General features: G+C 37.0%; 1 protein-coding gene across 2 annotated transcripts in view; it reads left to right on the top strand.

The window, feature by feature from the left end:
• The first annotated feature begins 13258 nt into the window (after positions 1 to 13258).
• The window catches only part of LOC127651615 (ephrin type-A receptor 6-like), a 272024-nt gene continuing 271146 nt past the window's right edge, over positions 13259 to 14136 (top strand). Inside the window, exon 1 of one of the 2 annotated variants that reach the window (XM_052137535.1) lies at positions 13259 to 13743. In XM_052137535.1, the coding sequence (XP_051993495.1) occupies positions 13668 to 13743 (76 nt within the window). In that variant the 5' untranslated portion in view covers positions 13259 to 13667. The remainder of the gene's footprint in view (positions 13744 to 14136) is intronic. The other variant, XM_052137536.1, reaches the window with a different exon arrangement.

Here is a 14136-nt window from a genome sequence, read left to right as displayed (position 1 = left end):
ACAATGAAAAAGAAAAAAATACAGACATTATTTTGAATTTGTTGAGCAGAATTTTTAAGTACTGTAACTTGTGATTACTCTATAATGAAGTATAGTAGATATAGTACAGTACAGCAGAATCAGTAAAGTAATCTTATTACAATTTTATTATACAACTAATTAGTAATTTGTAGTGGTTTACCTTCTCAATAATGTGAGTAACTCAACACTGTTGTTTTGCAATTGTGCATTGATTCCAGTTAGGTCAATGCTGTTTGTTCTATCTGGTAGAGGAAGATTATGATGAACTCTGCTGCAGTAATAGCGGCACAGATGCAGAGCGTGCATCATGTTTCTAATGGGACAATTAGAGAAACATTTGGAGCCAGATGCCATGAGTGTAGCCATGAACCTGATATAGCCTGTATCTAATGATGGATGGGAGTGAAAGAGAAATTAAATACACAGCCACTCTCACATTGTTTTGCTTTCTGGTATATGTGTGTGCTTTGACATTGAGACTCTACAGTGATGACATGGCTAGACTCAAGCCACTTTGCCTTGTTGTTTGCAGGTTCATGTGGACAAATATTTCTGAATGGCATTCAATTCGTGGCATGTCCTTACCAAAGGCATGACTGCATGAAATACGTCTCAAAGAGACAGAAACACAATGCCCCAATTCATTCCAGTCATTTATTCTCAAGTAAGTCTGCAGTCATTCCAGCTAGAGGTTACCGTGGTACAGAATCTATATATAACAGGCCCTCTCTGAATTTGAGTGTCTATAGTCTTGATATGTTTCATCCCCATGCATTTTGATCATCACTTCATAGATTTTTTCCCCCATCAATAAAGTCAACCAGGCAGTCAGGTAATAGAGGGTAAAGGGGCTATGAGACAGCTCTCCAATATATAATTTATCTCCAGAACATTCAAATGGCCTTTGTGTATCTAAATCTTTCCCTGGGTGGCAATATTAGCTAGAGTGGGATGTCTGTTGCAATAAGTCCGATTAGTTTCAGGAAGGCTTCTGCCAGATTAGGTTTTTACTAGGGGTTTATGGGCCCATGTTTTGTTTGCATGTTGAATATTGAATGTAAGTATCAATAGGGTGGTTTAACTGTACAGGCTGTAAGAAGCACACCCAAAGCAATACATATTGTACATAAAAATAATTGATTCCCAGTGGTGGACAGTAACGAAGTAAATGTAATTCGTTACTGTACTTAAGTAGCTTTTTTGCGTATCTGTACTTTACTGAAGTATTTAAATTTGGGGAGACTTTTACTTTAACTCCACTACATTTCAAAGTCAAATATCTTACTTTTTACTCAACTACATTTTCAAAATCAGTCGTTCCTTTTTATTTATGAGTGGATAAAAACGTAACTGTTCAAACTAGCCACCAATCACAGTACAGCGTGCGCGCTTTGTTTTGAACTTGCCTTGGCGGCATCTACTAAGCGCGAACCAGGGGTGCGTTTCCCAAAAGCATCGTTAGCCAACTGTGGTCGCAAGTTCCGTCGTTATCATCATAGTTCACCGAGTCGGTGTTTCCCGAAACCATCGTTCCAACGAACATTCGCAAACAGCATCGCAGAATTGTGTGGTTGGAACAACAGCTCTCGACCTGTGGTTAGAAGCAGAGTTTCTTGTTATTATAACATGTGGGCTTAAATTATTATCTTGAGCCAAATAAGCAAGATGACATTCAGTACAATCAGTATCTTTTATTTAGAAGACATACAAATGTCCTTTATGTCTTTTAGTTTGTCAATAGATTTAAAGCACCGTTTTTGAAGAGTGTGCATGTGTGAACGTGCTCTAGTGCGTAAGAACGAACCTATGATTGAATCTGGAAATAAAGCAAATAACTGAGAAAAATATGAGATAGTCCTCAGATGACATGTCCGTAATTTATAGCAAAACATCTAGCATTAATTCGATCGCAAACAGATTCATTAAAAGTAGTTTTTACTCCACCACATGTGTGACATCATTAACCAACGTGGTTGAACAACCAATTTGCGACAATACGGTTTCGGGAAACAGTCGTGACTAGCAAGTTGATTTCTTCAACAGTGCATCATACTACGGTAGTGGAGCAGCAAGTTACGTCATTGTACGGGAAACGCACCCCAGAGCCGTTAAATATGAGAGTTGTGAACATAGACGGTTGCGACAGTGATCTCGCCGCGCGGTCACGTGATTCGTGTAGCTCTCAATAGTTCCAAACAAATTGCGTTGCCAATGATTTTAAGCGGGGCAGAGAGCAGCAGCTATTATTGCAGCAATTATCGGTAAATATTGACGCATAATGTACATTGCTTATTATGTTGACACTAAAATGACTTGCATATAATAGCATTTTTTTTTTCTGGGGAGTAGCAGAAACACTGCATTCATACGTTTTTGTGTTTAATTTTGGAGGGAAATTGGCTGCTCCCATAACATAGTGTATATATATAATATTCTATTCTATGTATGTGTGTGTGTGTATGTATATATGTGTATATATATATATATATATATATATATATATATATATATATGTGTGTGTGTGCGTGTGTGTATATATATATATTTAATGGCGTTGTGCAGGTTTATGTGAATGTATCATAACATTAGGATGTTAATAATTATGACCATAGACACTTGAGAAAAATATATGCAGTAAATACTGTAAATGTATTATACCTTATGGGAACAGTCCCCTTCCCTCCAAAATTAAACACACAAAAAATTTATTCAATTAAAATTATATATATATATATATCTGACTAATTAACGTCATTTTATTAATAGATTGGTGTGCCAAGAGTGACATTAGTCTTCATGTAGACTGAGTTAAGCAAGAGACTTTTGACAAATTATAATAGGACATTATGGCCATAAAAAATCATAGTACTTGGATACTTAAGTACATTTGAAGGCAAATACTTTTGTACTTTTACTCAAGTGAATGTTTAAAGGCAGCACTTCTACTTTTACTTGAGTAATATTTTACCTTGAGTATCTTTACTTTAACTCAAGTACATGGTATGTGTACTTCGTCCACCACTGTTGATTCCACAGAAGAGATACACAAACATACCTAAACATATTCATAAATACATTGCTGTAAACATGCCCTCACTCTCATCTGTCTTGTGCATCATCACTTGACCTTAAAATAGCACAGTTGTTTGAAAAATTCTTAACTTTGTTCACTTTAGTGAAATGCCTTCTGTTTGAATCAACATGTACATTTGTGCAAGTCATGTGACCTCGAAATGCCAGTGCATTACTGGCCACACATCTTGACGGATACTTATGCATATATAACACGGCAGCATCTCTGCATTGCCTTATAATGTGTTTGCATTAGTCAGACCTGCTTTTCCATTTTGTACTTGTGTATCATGGGATAATACGTCCAATTGAGTCAGCCAATCATCTTGTTGCTGATGTTGTGGCTTGTCCCTTTTGCAGCTGTGAGTCCAGCTGTATGGTGTAGACCTACCATATTGGGAGTTGAATCATGGAGATAAAAAACAGTCAAGCATGTGGACATGGAGTGTGACAATGTGAGTGTGTGAATATGTGTGAATTTAACTGTGTTTTCGAAGATGTGTTATTACACAGAAATTAAAATTTCTGTGAAAACACGTGTTCGTGTAAATGAATAAACTGCACTGCAATTATATGGATGTTTGCAGAAGCATTTGTACCTTAGTCCTATGGGACAGTGAGAGATAAGCAATTTGAATATGTTGCCATAAGTTAATTATGTTGTGGAGTGCTTGTTTTATGATAGCGTGAATATGTGCACATTCAGATGAGTGTTGATCTCAAGAGCTAGTCAATCTCAAATCAGGCAAAAATGGCATAAAACGCACACTGTGCTTTAATGTCTTACAATATGCTATGAAGGAGAAAACACAAATGGTCAGACCATTTCTATTCAACTCCAGGATGCTTTTATACAACAGGTCAAATGACGTGAATCACACACTGTTACTTTGACATACTCAATTCTAAGAGCTCTCACATATAATCAATACCTAAATTAAATCAAGTAGTTCAATTGCTGTGTTTAATTGGTTTTGAAGCAAGGTTGAAATCATTAGACAATTCCCTGTTCCGGAGGTCAAGGGCTATCTGAGGCAAGGTTTCTTCTTTCGGACATCGACTGGTTTACTGACCTCAATAGTCACCATATACTGAGGAAGCCCCTTTTATTAGAAATCCTTTGGTTTCAGGAATGCCCTTTTTGTTGTAACTCTATTTTTGATCTTTCAATCAATACATTCATAAGGCTCTGAATACCCCACTAGTGTCTGATTCATTAAGGGTGTTTGATTCTTCCTCTGCCCCTCTAGCAGTGTTTCACCTCTTCTTGTGAATCTTCCCCCTCAACCACACTTCAGCAGGCCACAAAATCAATCAATACGGTAATTAATGCAAACACACCAGGTGTTCTGTCTGAAGCTAAGAACCAAGAGGGGAAGTTAAAAGCTTTGTTTTATCTCCATGTAACATTGTGTGAAAATTTGTATTCAGAAAATAGATTGCTCTAGTTCACTTGACATTGCACAGTATGTGGATTGATTAGATATGGCATGGTCGGGATGTCTGTAGAAAAAAAAAATTATTCAGCCAAGAATTAAAAGCTGTCATGTTTATTTTGTTGATTCATATTTTTTAGGTCTTTTATTTTGAAAAGTTTAGTTCCTGTTTCATATGATGTTATTTTATGTTTCCCTCCAGGTTCATGTGTCTTGTTTTCATTGGTTTATTGTTTGATTATCTTGTTATCAGTCCTGTCTGTTCATTGGTTCCCTTGTCATTGTTTTACCCCATGTCCATGTATTTAAGCCCCTCATGTTTACCATTGTCCTTTGTCAGGTATTGTGTTGAATGCATTACGTTTGTAGTTAGCGTTTTTGGATTTCACTTTAGTTAAATAATTTGCACTTCTTCTTTAGTTCTTTACTTCATCGTCATCATTTTCGTCATTGCCAGTGCCAACGTTACAGACGCTATAGAAAGTTACAATGGCTTATAAACAACAACAGAAACATTTAGTCAGCAGCTGTAGATATAAAATACCATATAAGGGGTAAATAATGTGATGTTCATTATTATTTATTTATTTTGTCCAGCTCTAAGTTATAAAAACACATTAAAAATGAAATTCAAATAAAACAATCACTTTAAATCACCAATAATATGATGTGCAGGTTTTTCATTTCTAAAGTAATTTTGATATTATTATTATTATTTTTTTTAAGTGGTATTACACACATCCAGAGACAGTAAAATAAATAAATAAATACTAAATACATAAATTAAAAAAACAGTCTTATATAGTAAATTTAAAAATGTCTCATTAAAATATTATTGAAAAAGAAATCTTGGCATAAGTACAGTAGTTCTGAATTGTTTTTATTATGATTTCTTTAAAACATAAGCAAACAAACTATTTAATTTTAAACTATTTTTACTATCTGAAACAGTTTTGTTCACCAAATCAATTTCAGGTGGTGCAACCAACATGCAGATAGCAGATCTTTTGTCATGTTACAAAAAATAAATATATTAATAAAAAGAAAACATAAAGGACCCTGTCAGCCCATCATGATTGTGCGTGTAAAGCAAAAACAAATAAATAAATAAATAAGGACACAGTATTTTAAAGATAATTTTGTAAAAATCAAACTACCTTTACAGATCTTTATTGTAAAATGTTTTAACAATGTTTTCAATGCTTGTTCAATGAATCATAAACATTTAATGAACATGCACCTGTGGAACAGTCGTTAAGACACTAACAGCTTACAGACGGTAGGCAATTAAGGTTACAGTTATAAAAACGTAGGACATTAAAGAGACCTTTCTACTGACTCTGAAAAACACCAAAAGAAAGAAGGGTCCCTGCTCATCTGCATGAACGTGACTTTGGCATGCTGCATGAAGGCATGAGGACTGCAAATGTGGGAGATGCCTAAGTCAGTGCTACAGGAAGATAGGAAGGACAGCTGATTGTCCTCGCAGTGGCAGACCACGTGTAACAACACCTGCACAGGATCAGTACATCTGAATATCACACCTGAAGGACAGGTACAGGATGGAAACAACAACTGCCTGAATTACAACAGGAATGCACAATCCCTCCATCAGTGCTCAGACTGTCTGCAATAGGCTGAGAGAGGCTGGATTGAGGTCTTGTAAACCTGTTGTAAGGCAGGTCCTTACCAGACACCACTGGCAACAACGTCGCCTATGGACACAAACCTACCTTTGCTGGAAAAACTGCTCTTCATTGACGAGTTGTGGTTTTTTCTCACCAGGGTTGATGGTCGGACTCGCGTTTATCGTTGAAGGAATGAGTGTTACACCAAGGCCTGTACTATGGAGCTGAATCGATTTGGAGGTGGAGGGTCCGTCATGGTCTGGGGCGGTGTGTCACAGCATCATCGGACTGAGCTTGTTGTCATTGCAGGCAATCTCAATGCTGTGTGTTACAGGACAGACATCCTCCTCCCTCATTTGGTACCCTTCCTGCAGGCTCATCCTAACATGTCCCTCCAGCATGACAATGCCACCAGCCATACTGCTCGTTCTGTGCATGATTGCCAGCAAGACAGGAATGTCAGTGTTCTGCCATGGACAGCGAAGAGCCCGGATCTCAATCCCATTGAGCATGTCTGGGACCTGCTGGATCGGAAGGTGAGGGCTAGGGCCATTCCTCCCAGAAATGTCTGGGAAATTGGTGGAAGAGTGGGGTAACATCTCACAGCAAGAACTGGCATATCTGGTGCAGTCCATGAGGAGGAGATGCACTGCAGTACATAATGCAGCTGGTGGCCACGCCAGATACTGACTGTCACTTTTGTTTTTGACCCCCTCCCCCCTCCCCCTTTGTTCAGGGACACATTATTTCATTTCTGTTGGTCACATTGAAACTTATTCAGTGTATATCATAGTTGGTGGATAAAAACATTTAACTTTGATATATATATATATATATATATATATATATATATATATATATATATATATATATATATTAGTCCTATGGGTTGATTTATGTTTACTTTATGTGATGTTTTGGAGCTACAAAGGCCATTCTCTTGATTTTTTTGAACCTACAGAGCTGAAATATTTTTTTTTAAATCTTCATTTGTTTTCTGCTGAAGAAAGAAAGTCAACACACATCTGGGATGCAATGTCCAATTGGCTGATTAAAGCTCTAGTTGGTATGAATGTGTCATGTATGTATTATAGATGGAGTGTAGTCCATCCTATGACCAAGATGCCTTGTAGTCTGGCTGGAAGCTTGGCAGTTCAAATTCAAAGTGCAATTAAATAATTTTTACCTTTAACGTGATGGTTTATTAATTTACTGTAGAAAATGCTACACATAATGTGTTATTATTATTATTATTTATTTACTTATTTTATGAATGGATGATATCAAGACGGACACAAACATAACCAACATGGTCACAAATACAAGATTTTTAAAAGATTATTTTCAACCCCTCGGACAATCTTACTTGTGAATGACCTTGGTGACTTGAGCGGGCCAGTGAGGAATCGCAATGTTGCTGTCCCTGGTGCTGAAGCCATAATTTTGAGCAGTAGAAAATAGAACAGAGGTCATTGAGCAAGTGAAAAGATAGCATCACGCTCAGATCGCTCTTTATCGACCAGTTTTAATTATCTTAATGAGCATTGACTGCTTAAGAGCTCTACTAATTGAACGATGGACTTTTTAATCAACATTGTCATGCCATTGTACCGAGTTTGGTTTAGTGTCTGGATTGGTCCTATGATAGCTAGCATGCTCTTCCCATTTATTTGCGCTTCCTCCCTTCTCGCTCTTTTGCGGAGGCAGATTAGAGTTCACACGCCATTAGTCACGGTGGGGTGTTGCGCGCGGATCCCGCGTCGAGAAATCTTCTTTGTGTCAGGATCGCTTTGTCCCTCCGCGGCTGCTTATCTCCGGCACGAACGCACAATTACTTTTTAACGATTTCATGCCGGTTCATTACGAGAGCAGGGGCCGCGCAGAGATACTTATAAAAGGTAATCAGACCTAATTAAGCTCGCACCGGTGCCTATCGTATTGAAGAATGTTGTCAAACTTTAGTGGCGTGACCCATGCTATTATATACCTAAATACCAAAAGACCTTTTAACAATAGGCTCTTTTTTGTATAAGTGAGTGTGTTAAATAAATGCACAAAAGCACTGTAAATCGAAAAATTTCTTAAAATAAAACAATTAAATACAAATTTACAATCTACATTTGGTCAAAACATAACAGGCAAATAATTGCATATTTATAAAAATGTAATATTCAATATATATGGTCTTTTCCAAGCTAATCGTCCATTTTTCATTTAGGAGACAACTCATCTTCTTTTTGTCATCTTCTCTGTGGTGTGATGCTTTTGAAAACAAAAGCACAAAATTCCCTGCTGCATAAATACACACGCACACACAAAATGGTGCAGACTATTGAAAGACATTTACTGTGTATCTTCTTTTGTTTCCTGCTGAGGAGATTCAAAACTATATATGTGATTGCTCTGTTCTTTTCCAAACTATGAATGGAAACACAGCTTGCAAAATAATTTAACACAACCAGGAAGACCCTCAGCTTTAGCAGTAGTAAATGAATTATGGAATAGAAAAGATGGCCTTCATCAAATTTCAAAAACATTTTATCATGGGTAATTACAGTGTTTATCATCCCGTGATCTTGCCAATTAGTGTGTGTCAAACCTCTTTACATATTTACTGAGAAACTGTGACAGAATCACTGTTTAATAAGTGTAAGCCTGCATTCAGTATATTCATGTGATTTGTGCTTTCTGATGTCATAAATCAGAAAATTTGGGCTTTATACCCATGAAGGAAATACAACTATAATCTACACAATCAGAATAAATGCATTACAGTATAATGGCATAAAAAATGGTTGTCCAGATGTTAGATGCATTACTATATAAACAGTTCTATTGATTATAAGTTAAATGACAAGTGAAATTTAAGTAAAAACAAATTCTGGAGAATAAGGATTTAATGGCATCTGTTTCCTTGCCTACATGTCCTATGTTCACAAAATCATTGCATTGCGACAGTTTAGCCAGCATAACCCGATTCAAACACTGAGCTCCTACATTTACAAACCTGTTTTCCACAGTGTCTCCAGTCAATCAATAAATTTCATTCAGCATATTGTGAATGCATGATAGCATTGGGTGACCTTTAAATTGCTGCATAAAATAACCATCCTGAATGGATTGTATTTTGGGGATATGTGGGAAGAAGAAGAGAGTTATGTTCACATCGGAGACCATTAGATGCCAGTTACTGTAGAATTAAACAGGCATGGCCACCAGACAGACTGGATTCTGACAAGCAGTGAATCAGTAAGCAATTAATAGAGTTCAGATCACATATAGTATAGATAAACCAGGAAAGTTGCCTTTAGTTTGAATCATAATATAACCAGTTTGCGGTTTTCAGCAGTGAGCTGGTTCCTCTCCAGATATCATTTTGGAAGACCTACACAGACTCATTGCAGTTTAAGGGTGATAAACAGAGAATTAGTGTATCTAATTGATAAATGGGACAGTTCAAAGGGTAAGGGAACACTTTTTTGGTCAGATTTGCTTAAAATATTTGTGTAGCATTTTTGCAGCACAGTTTTTAAGTAAATTCAATTTTGTTTACTTCAAAAGGTATACCACTTGAATAAGATTTAGCAACTAATAGCACATTGTTTCTAATGAACTTCATATAACAGTTTTTTCTTAATTTAATTGTCTCAAAAGAATTTAATGACTGAGGTCAGTCATTAAACTTGATTCCCCAAAGAAGAAGCACATGAAGCTTCACTTTAAAAAGGTTTCAATTAAAGGACTTCAGACTTAATGGGATAATTCACCCAAACATGAACATTCTCTCATTATTTACTCATGATATCCCAGATGTGTAGGACTTTAATTCATCTGCTGAACACATACAAAAATCTTTATAAGGTTATATCACTATAGGTCCTTAAAAAAATGTAAGCTCCATAAACCACAAAAGGGCAATCTAAAAGTAATCCAGACAACTCTGGTAGTTAAATTCATATCTTCTGAAGCGATATGATAGGTGTGGGTGAGAAACGGATGAATATTTTAGTAATTTTTCCCTCACTTTCACTTTCTGCTTCTTCTGTTTTTGATGATTCACATTCTTCACATATATTATCCCCTACTGGGCAGGGAGGAGAATTCATGATAAAAAATGACCTAAACATTGATCTGTTTCTTACTCATATCTATCATATTGCTTTAGATGTTATGGGTTTTACCAGATGGATTACTTTTTATCTACCTTTATGTGGATTTTCAATTTTGGCACCCATTCACTTGCATTGTACGGAGCTACAGAGCTGAAATATTCTTCAAAAAATATAAATTTGTGTTCTGCATATGAAAGAAAGTAAACATCTGGGATGCCAGGAGGGTGAGTAAATAATGACAGAATTTTCCTTTTTGAGTGAACTTTACACTATACACATTCACTTGTGCAGGGCAATAAAAAAAAAAGTCAGAAGATTGAATGTAACTTCAACAAAGGGACCACAAATCATCCTAATGGTGACTTTAAACAAAACAACCAATTAAAGCAAAACAATGTCAATAATGCTAAAAAGAGCTAAAATGCCCACAAATTCTTACAAACAACTAGTTAATTGCCCCAATAAGTTCCGTTGACCAAACAAAGCGCTTATATTATTCAGGCACATGGGTTTAGGGGTATTCCCCACAACCTCAGTTCTTAACTTGATCGTTTGAGTTAGTGGTACTTAAATCTTTATTTTGTGGATTTTTAAGCCGACTATTCACACACACACACACACACACACACACACACACATGTTGGTCTACCTATCATTATGAGGACTTTCCATAGACATAATGACTTTTATACTGTACAAACTATAGATTCTATCCTCTAAACCTAACACAACCCCTAAACCTAATCATCACAGAAAACCTTCTGCATTTTTACATTTTCAATAAAACATTGTTTAGTATGATTTTTAAGCGATTTGAATTATGGGGACACTAGAAATGTCCTCATAAATCACATTTATAGCATAATACCCTTGTAATTACTAATTTGTAACTTACAAAATTGTCCTCGTAAATCACAAAAACACGCACACACACACACACACACATTGTGTGTGTTGTACATTATTTGTTGTACAAAATAGTATGTAAAGCAATTTTTATACATACGTTTCTGAGTATACGCTACTATTTTGTACGTTATGGTTTAGTCAATTCGGATTTATTTATTTTTTTTCCAAGGAATGGTCATAAATATTTCAGCATCTCAACAGTGGAATGAAATAACACAACAAATGTGTCAATCATTATGAAAACAAATGCTTCAAAAAACATAAAGATGAATCTAGACAAGGTATACAGGTGAAACTCGAAAAATTAGAATATCGTGCAAAAGTTCATTCATTTCAGTAATTCAACTTAAAAGGTGAAACTAATATATTATATAGACTCATTACAAGCAAAGTAAGATATTTCAAGCCTTTATTTGATATAATTTTGATGATTATGGCTTACAGCTTATGAAAACCCCAAATTCAGAATCTCAGAAAATTAGAATATTACATGAAATCAATAAAAAAAAAGATTTTAAATACAGAAATGTCGGCTCTCTGAAAAGTATAATCATGCATATGTACTCAGTACTTGGTTTGGGCCCCTGTTGCATTAATTACTGCCTCAATGCGGCGTGGCATGGATGCTATCAGCCTGTGGCACTGTTGAGGTGTTATGGAAGACCAAGATGCTTCAATAGCGGCCTTCAGCTCTTCTGCATTGTTTGGTCTCATGTCTCTCATCTTTCTCTTGGCAGTGCCCCATAGATTCTCTATGGGGTTCAGGTCAGGCGAGTTTGCTGGCCAATCAAGCACAGTAATACCATGGTCATTGAACCAGGTTTTGGTACTTTTGGCAGTGTGGGCAGGTGGCCAAGTCCAGCTGGAAAATGAAGTCAGCATCTCCATAAAGCTTGTCTGCTGAAGGAAGCATGAAGTGCTCTAAAATGTCCCGGTAGACGGCTGCGTTGACTCTGGACTTAATAATGCACAGTGGACCAACACCAGCCGATGACATGGCTCCCCAAACCAACACAGACTGTGGAAACGTCACACTGGACTTCAAGCATCTTGGATTGTGTGCCTCTCCATTCTTCCTCCAGACTCTGGGACCTTAGTTTCCAAATGAGATGCAAAATTTGCTCTCATCAGAAAAGAGGACTTTGGACCACTGAGCAACAGACCAGTTCTTTTTTTCTTTAGCCCAGGTAAGACGTTTGACATTTGAAGCCCATGTCCAGGACCCGTCTGTGTGTGGTGGCTCTTGATGCAGTAACTCCAGCCTCAGTCCACTCCTTGTGAAGCTCCCCACACATTTGAATGGCCTTTTCTTGACAATCCTCTCCAGGCTACGGTCATCCCTGCTGCTTGTGCACCTTTTTCTTCCACACTTTTCCCTTCCACTTAACTTTCTATTAATGTGCTTTGATACAGCACTTTGAGAACATCCAACTTCTTTTGCAATTACCTTTTGAGGCTTTCCCTCCTTGTGGAGGGTGTCAATGATGGTTTTCTGCACAACTGTCAGGTCAGCAGTCTTCCCCATGATTGTGAATTCAACTGAACCAGACTGAGATACCATTTAAAGGCTCAGGAACCCTTTGCAGGTGTTTAGCTGATTAGAGTGTGACACTTTGTGCCTACAATACTGAACCTTTTCACAATATTCTAATTTTCTGAGATTCTGAATTTGGGGTTTTCATAAGCTGTAAGCCATAATCATCAAAATTATATCAAATAAAGGCTTGAAATATCTTACTTTGCTTGTAATGAGTCTATATAATATATTAGTTTCACCTTTTAAGTTGAATTACTGAAATGAATGAACTTTTGCACGATATTCTAATTTTTCGAGTTTCACCAGTACATGTTACTGATTTACTGTTGCGAACGCTTATACACAAGCTGGTTTCTCAGTCTAGACTGAACCGCGGGACGAAACAGCACAGAGTAGAGAATAACACCCTCTAGTGCTGAACTGGTCTTCCGTCGAGATCCAGAAAAGTCACTTGGGCTTTTCACGTCAAGCACGCTTTTCGCGCTTCAGAGACTGAGAGCATCGTGGAAGCTCTTGTGCCAGAGCAGTCTGCGTGCGCGAGACTGAATTGACAAGTTTAAGGCGCGTGATACTCGCCAGGCTCGTGTCGACAGCGGTGTCACGAAGAGAGGGAGGAGAGCCCGTTTATGGATATTGACGACTGGAGAACACACTTACTCCAGTTCATCATATGAGGTGTTGACAACCAGTGAGCCTAAGCGGTAACTTATCGCAGAATCTCAACCCTCTTTTATGGGGTAAAATCAGTAAGTTTTTCAAGTGCCACCAGAAGTTGTTCGTAATGAGCTGTCATTTCTATCGCTTTGTATCCGCGTTTTCGCGGTGCGGGGAACGAGGCGGTTGACGGCGCAAAAATCGTTTATTGTAGTTAAAGGAATTTAATTACTGGATTTTTTTAGGTGGATTCTTCGCTTTAGTCACTACGGTCTTGCTTGTACAACTGGATACTAAAATGTCTTTCGAAAGATTTTTCTTCGTGTTTGCTTTACCGGGATTGATGTTGTCCGACCCCGGTCATCCAAACCAAGGTGAGTTTAAATCAATTATAATAAATAGATTCACAATAATATCACAACTTATTTAATACTCACAAACAGTGTGCATATCATGTAGCCTATTTTGTGCGCAAAGAGACGTTTAAATATTCAGTCGTTCAATTTGGTATAGGTTAAAACCTTGTTAATGTGCTTCATTTATTTGGGCAGCGAGACTTACTGTATAGGCTACCCATTATTCAGAATATTGCACTTTGTTTTGATTTGCAACTTTAGCGCAGGAAATGTTATATGCCAAGTTTACTATCGTTCTACAGTTCTGCTTATTCTTATCATACTAATAAGATGTTGAAATGTTCCCTAGAACATGTATCTAAATGACTATTGCTGAAATACACTGAGACCGTTTTTCTCGTCGCATCTGTG

Source organism: Xyrauchen texanus, chromosome 11 (assembly GCF_025860055.1).
Source record: "Xyrauchen texanus isolate HMW12.3.18 chromosome 11, RBS_HiC_50CHRs, whole genome shotgun sequence".
In the NCBI taxonomy this organism is placed as follows: Eukaryota; Metazoa; Chordata; class Actinopteri; order Cypriniformes; family Catostomidae; genus Xyrauchen; species Xyrauchen texanus.
The sequence above is the reverse complement of the archived record's forward strand: the minus strand, read 5'-3'. Positions and strand labels throughout refer to the sequence as shown.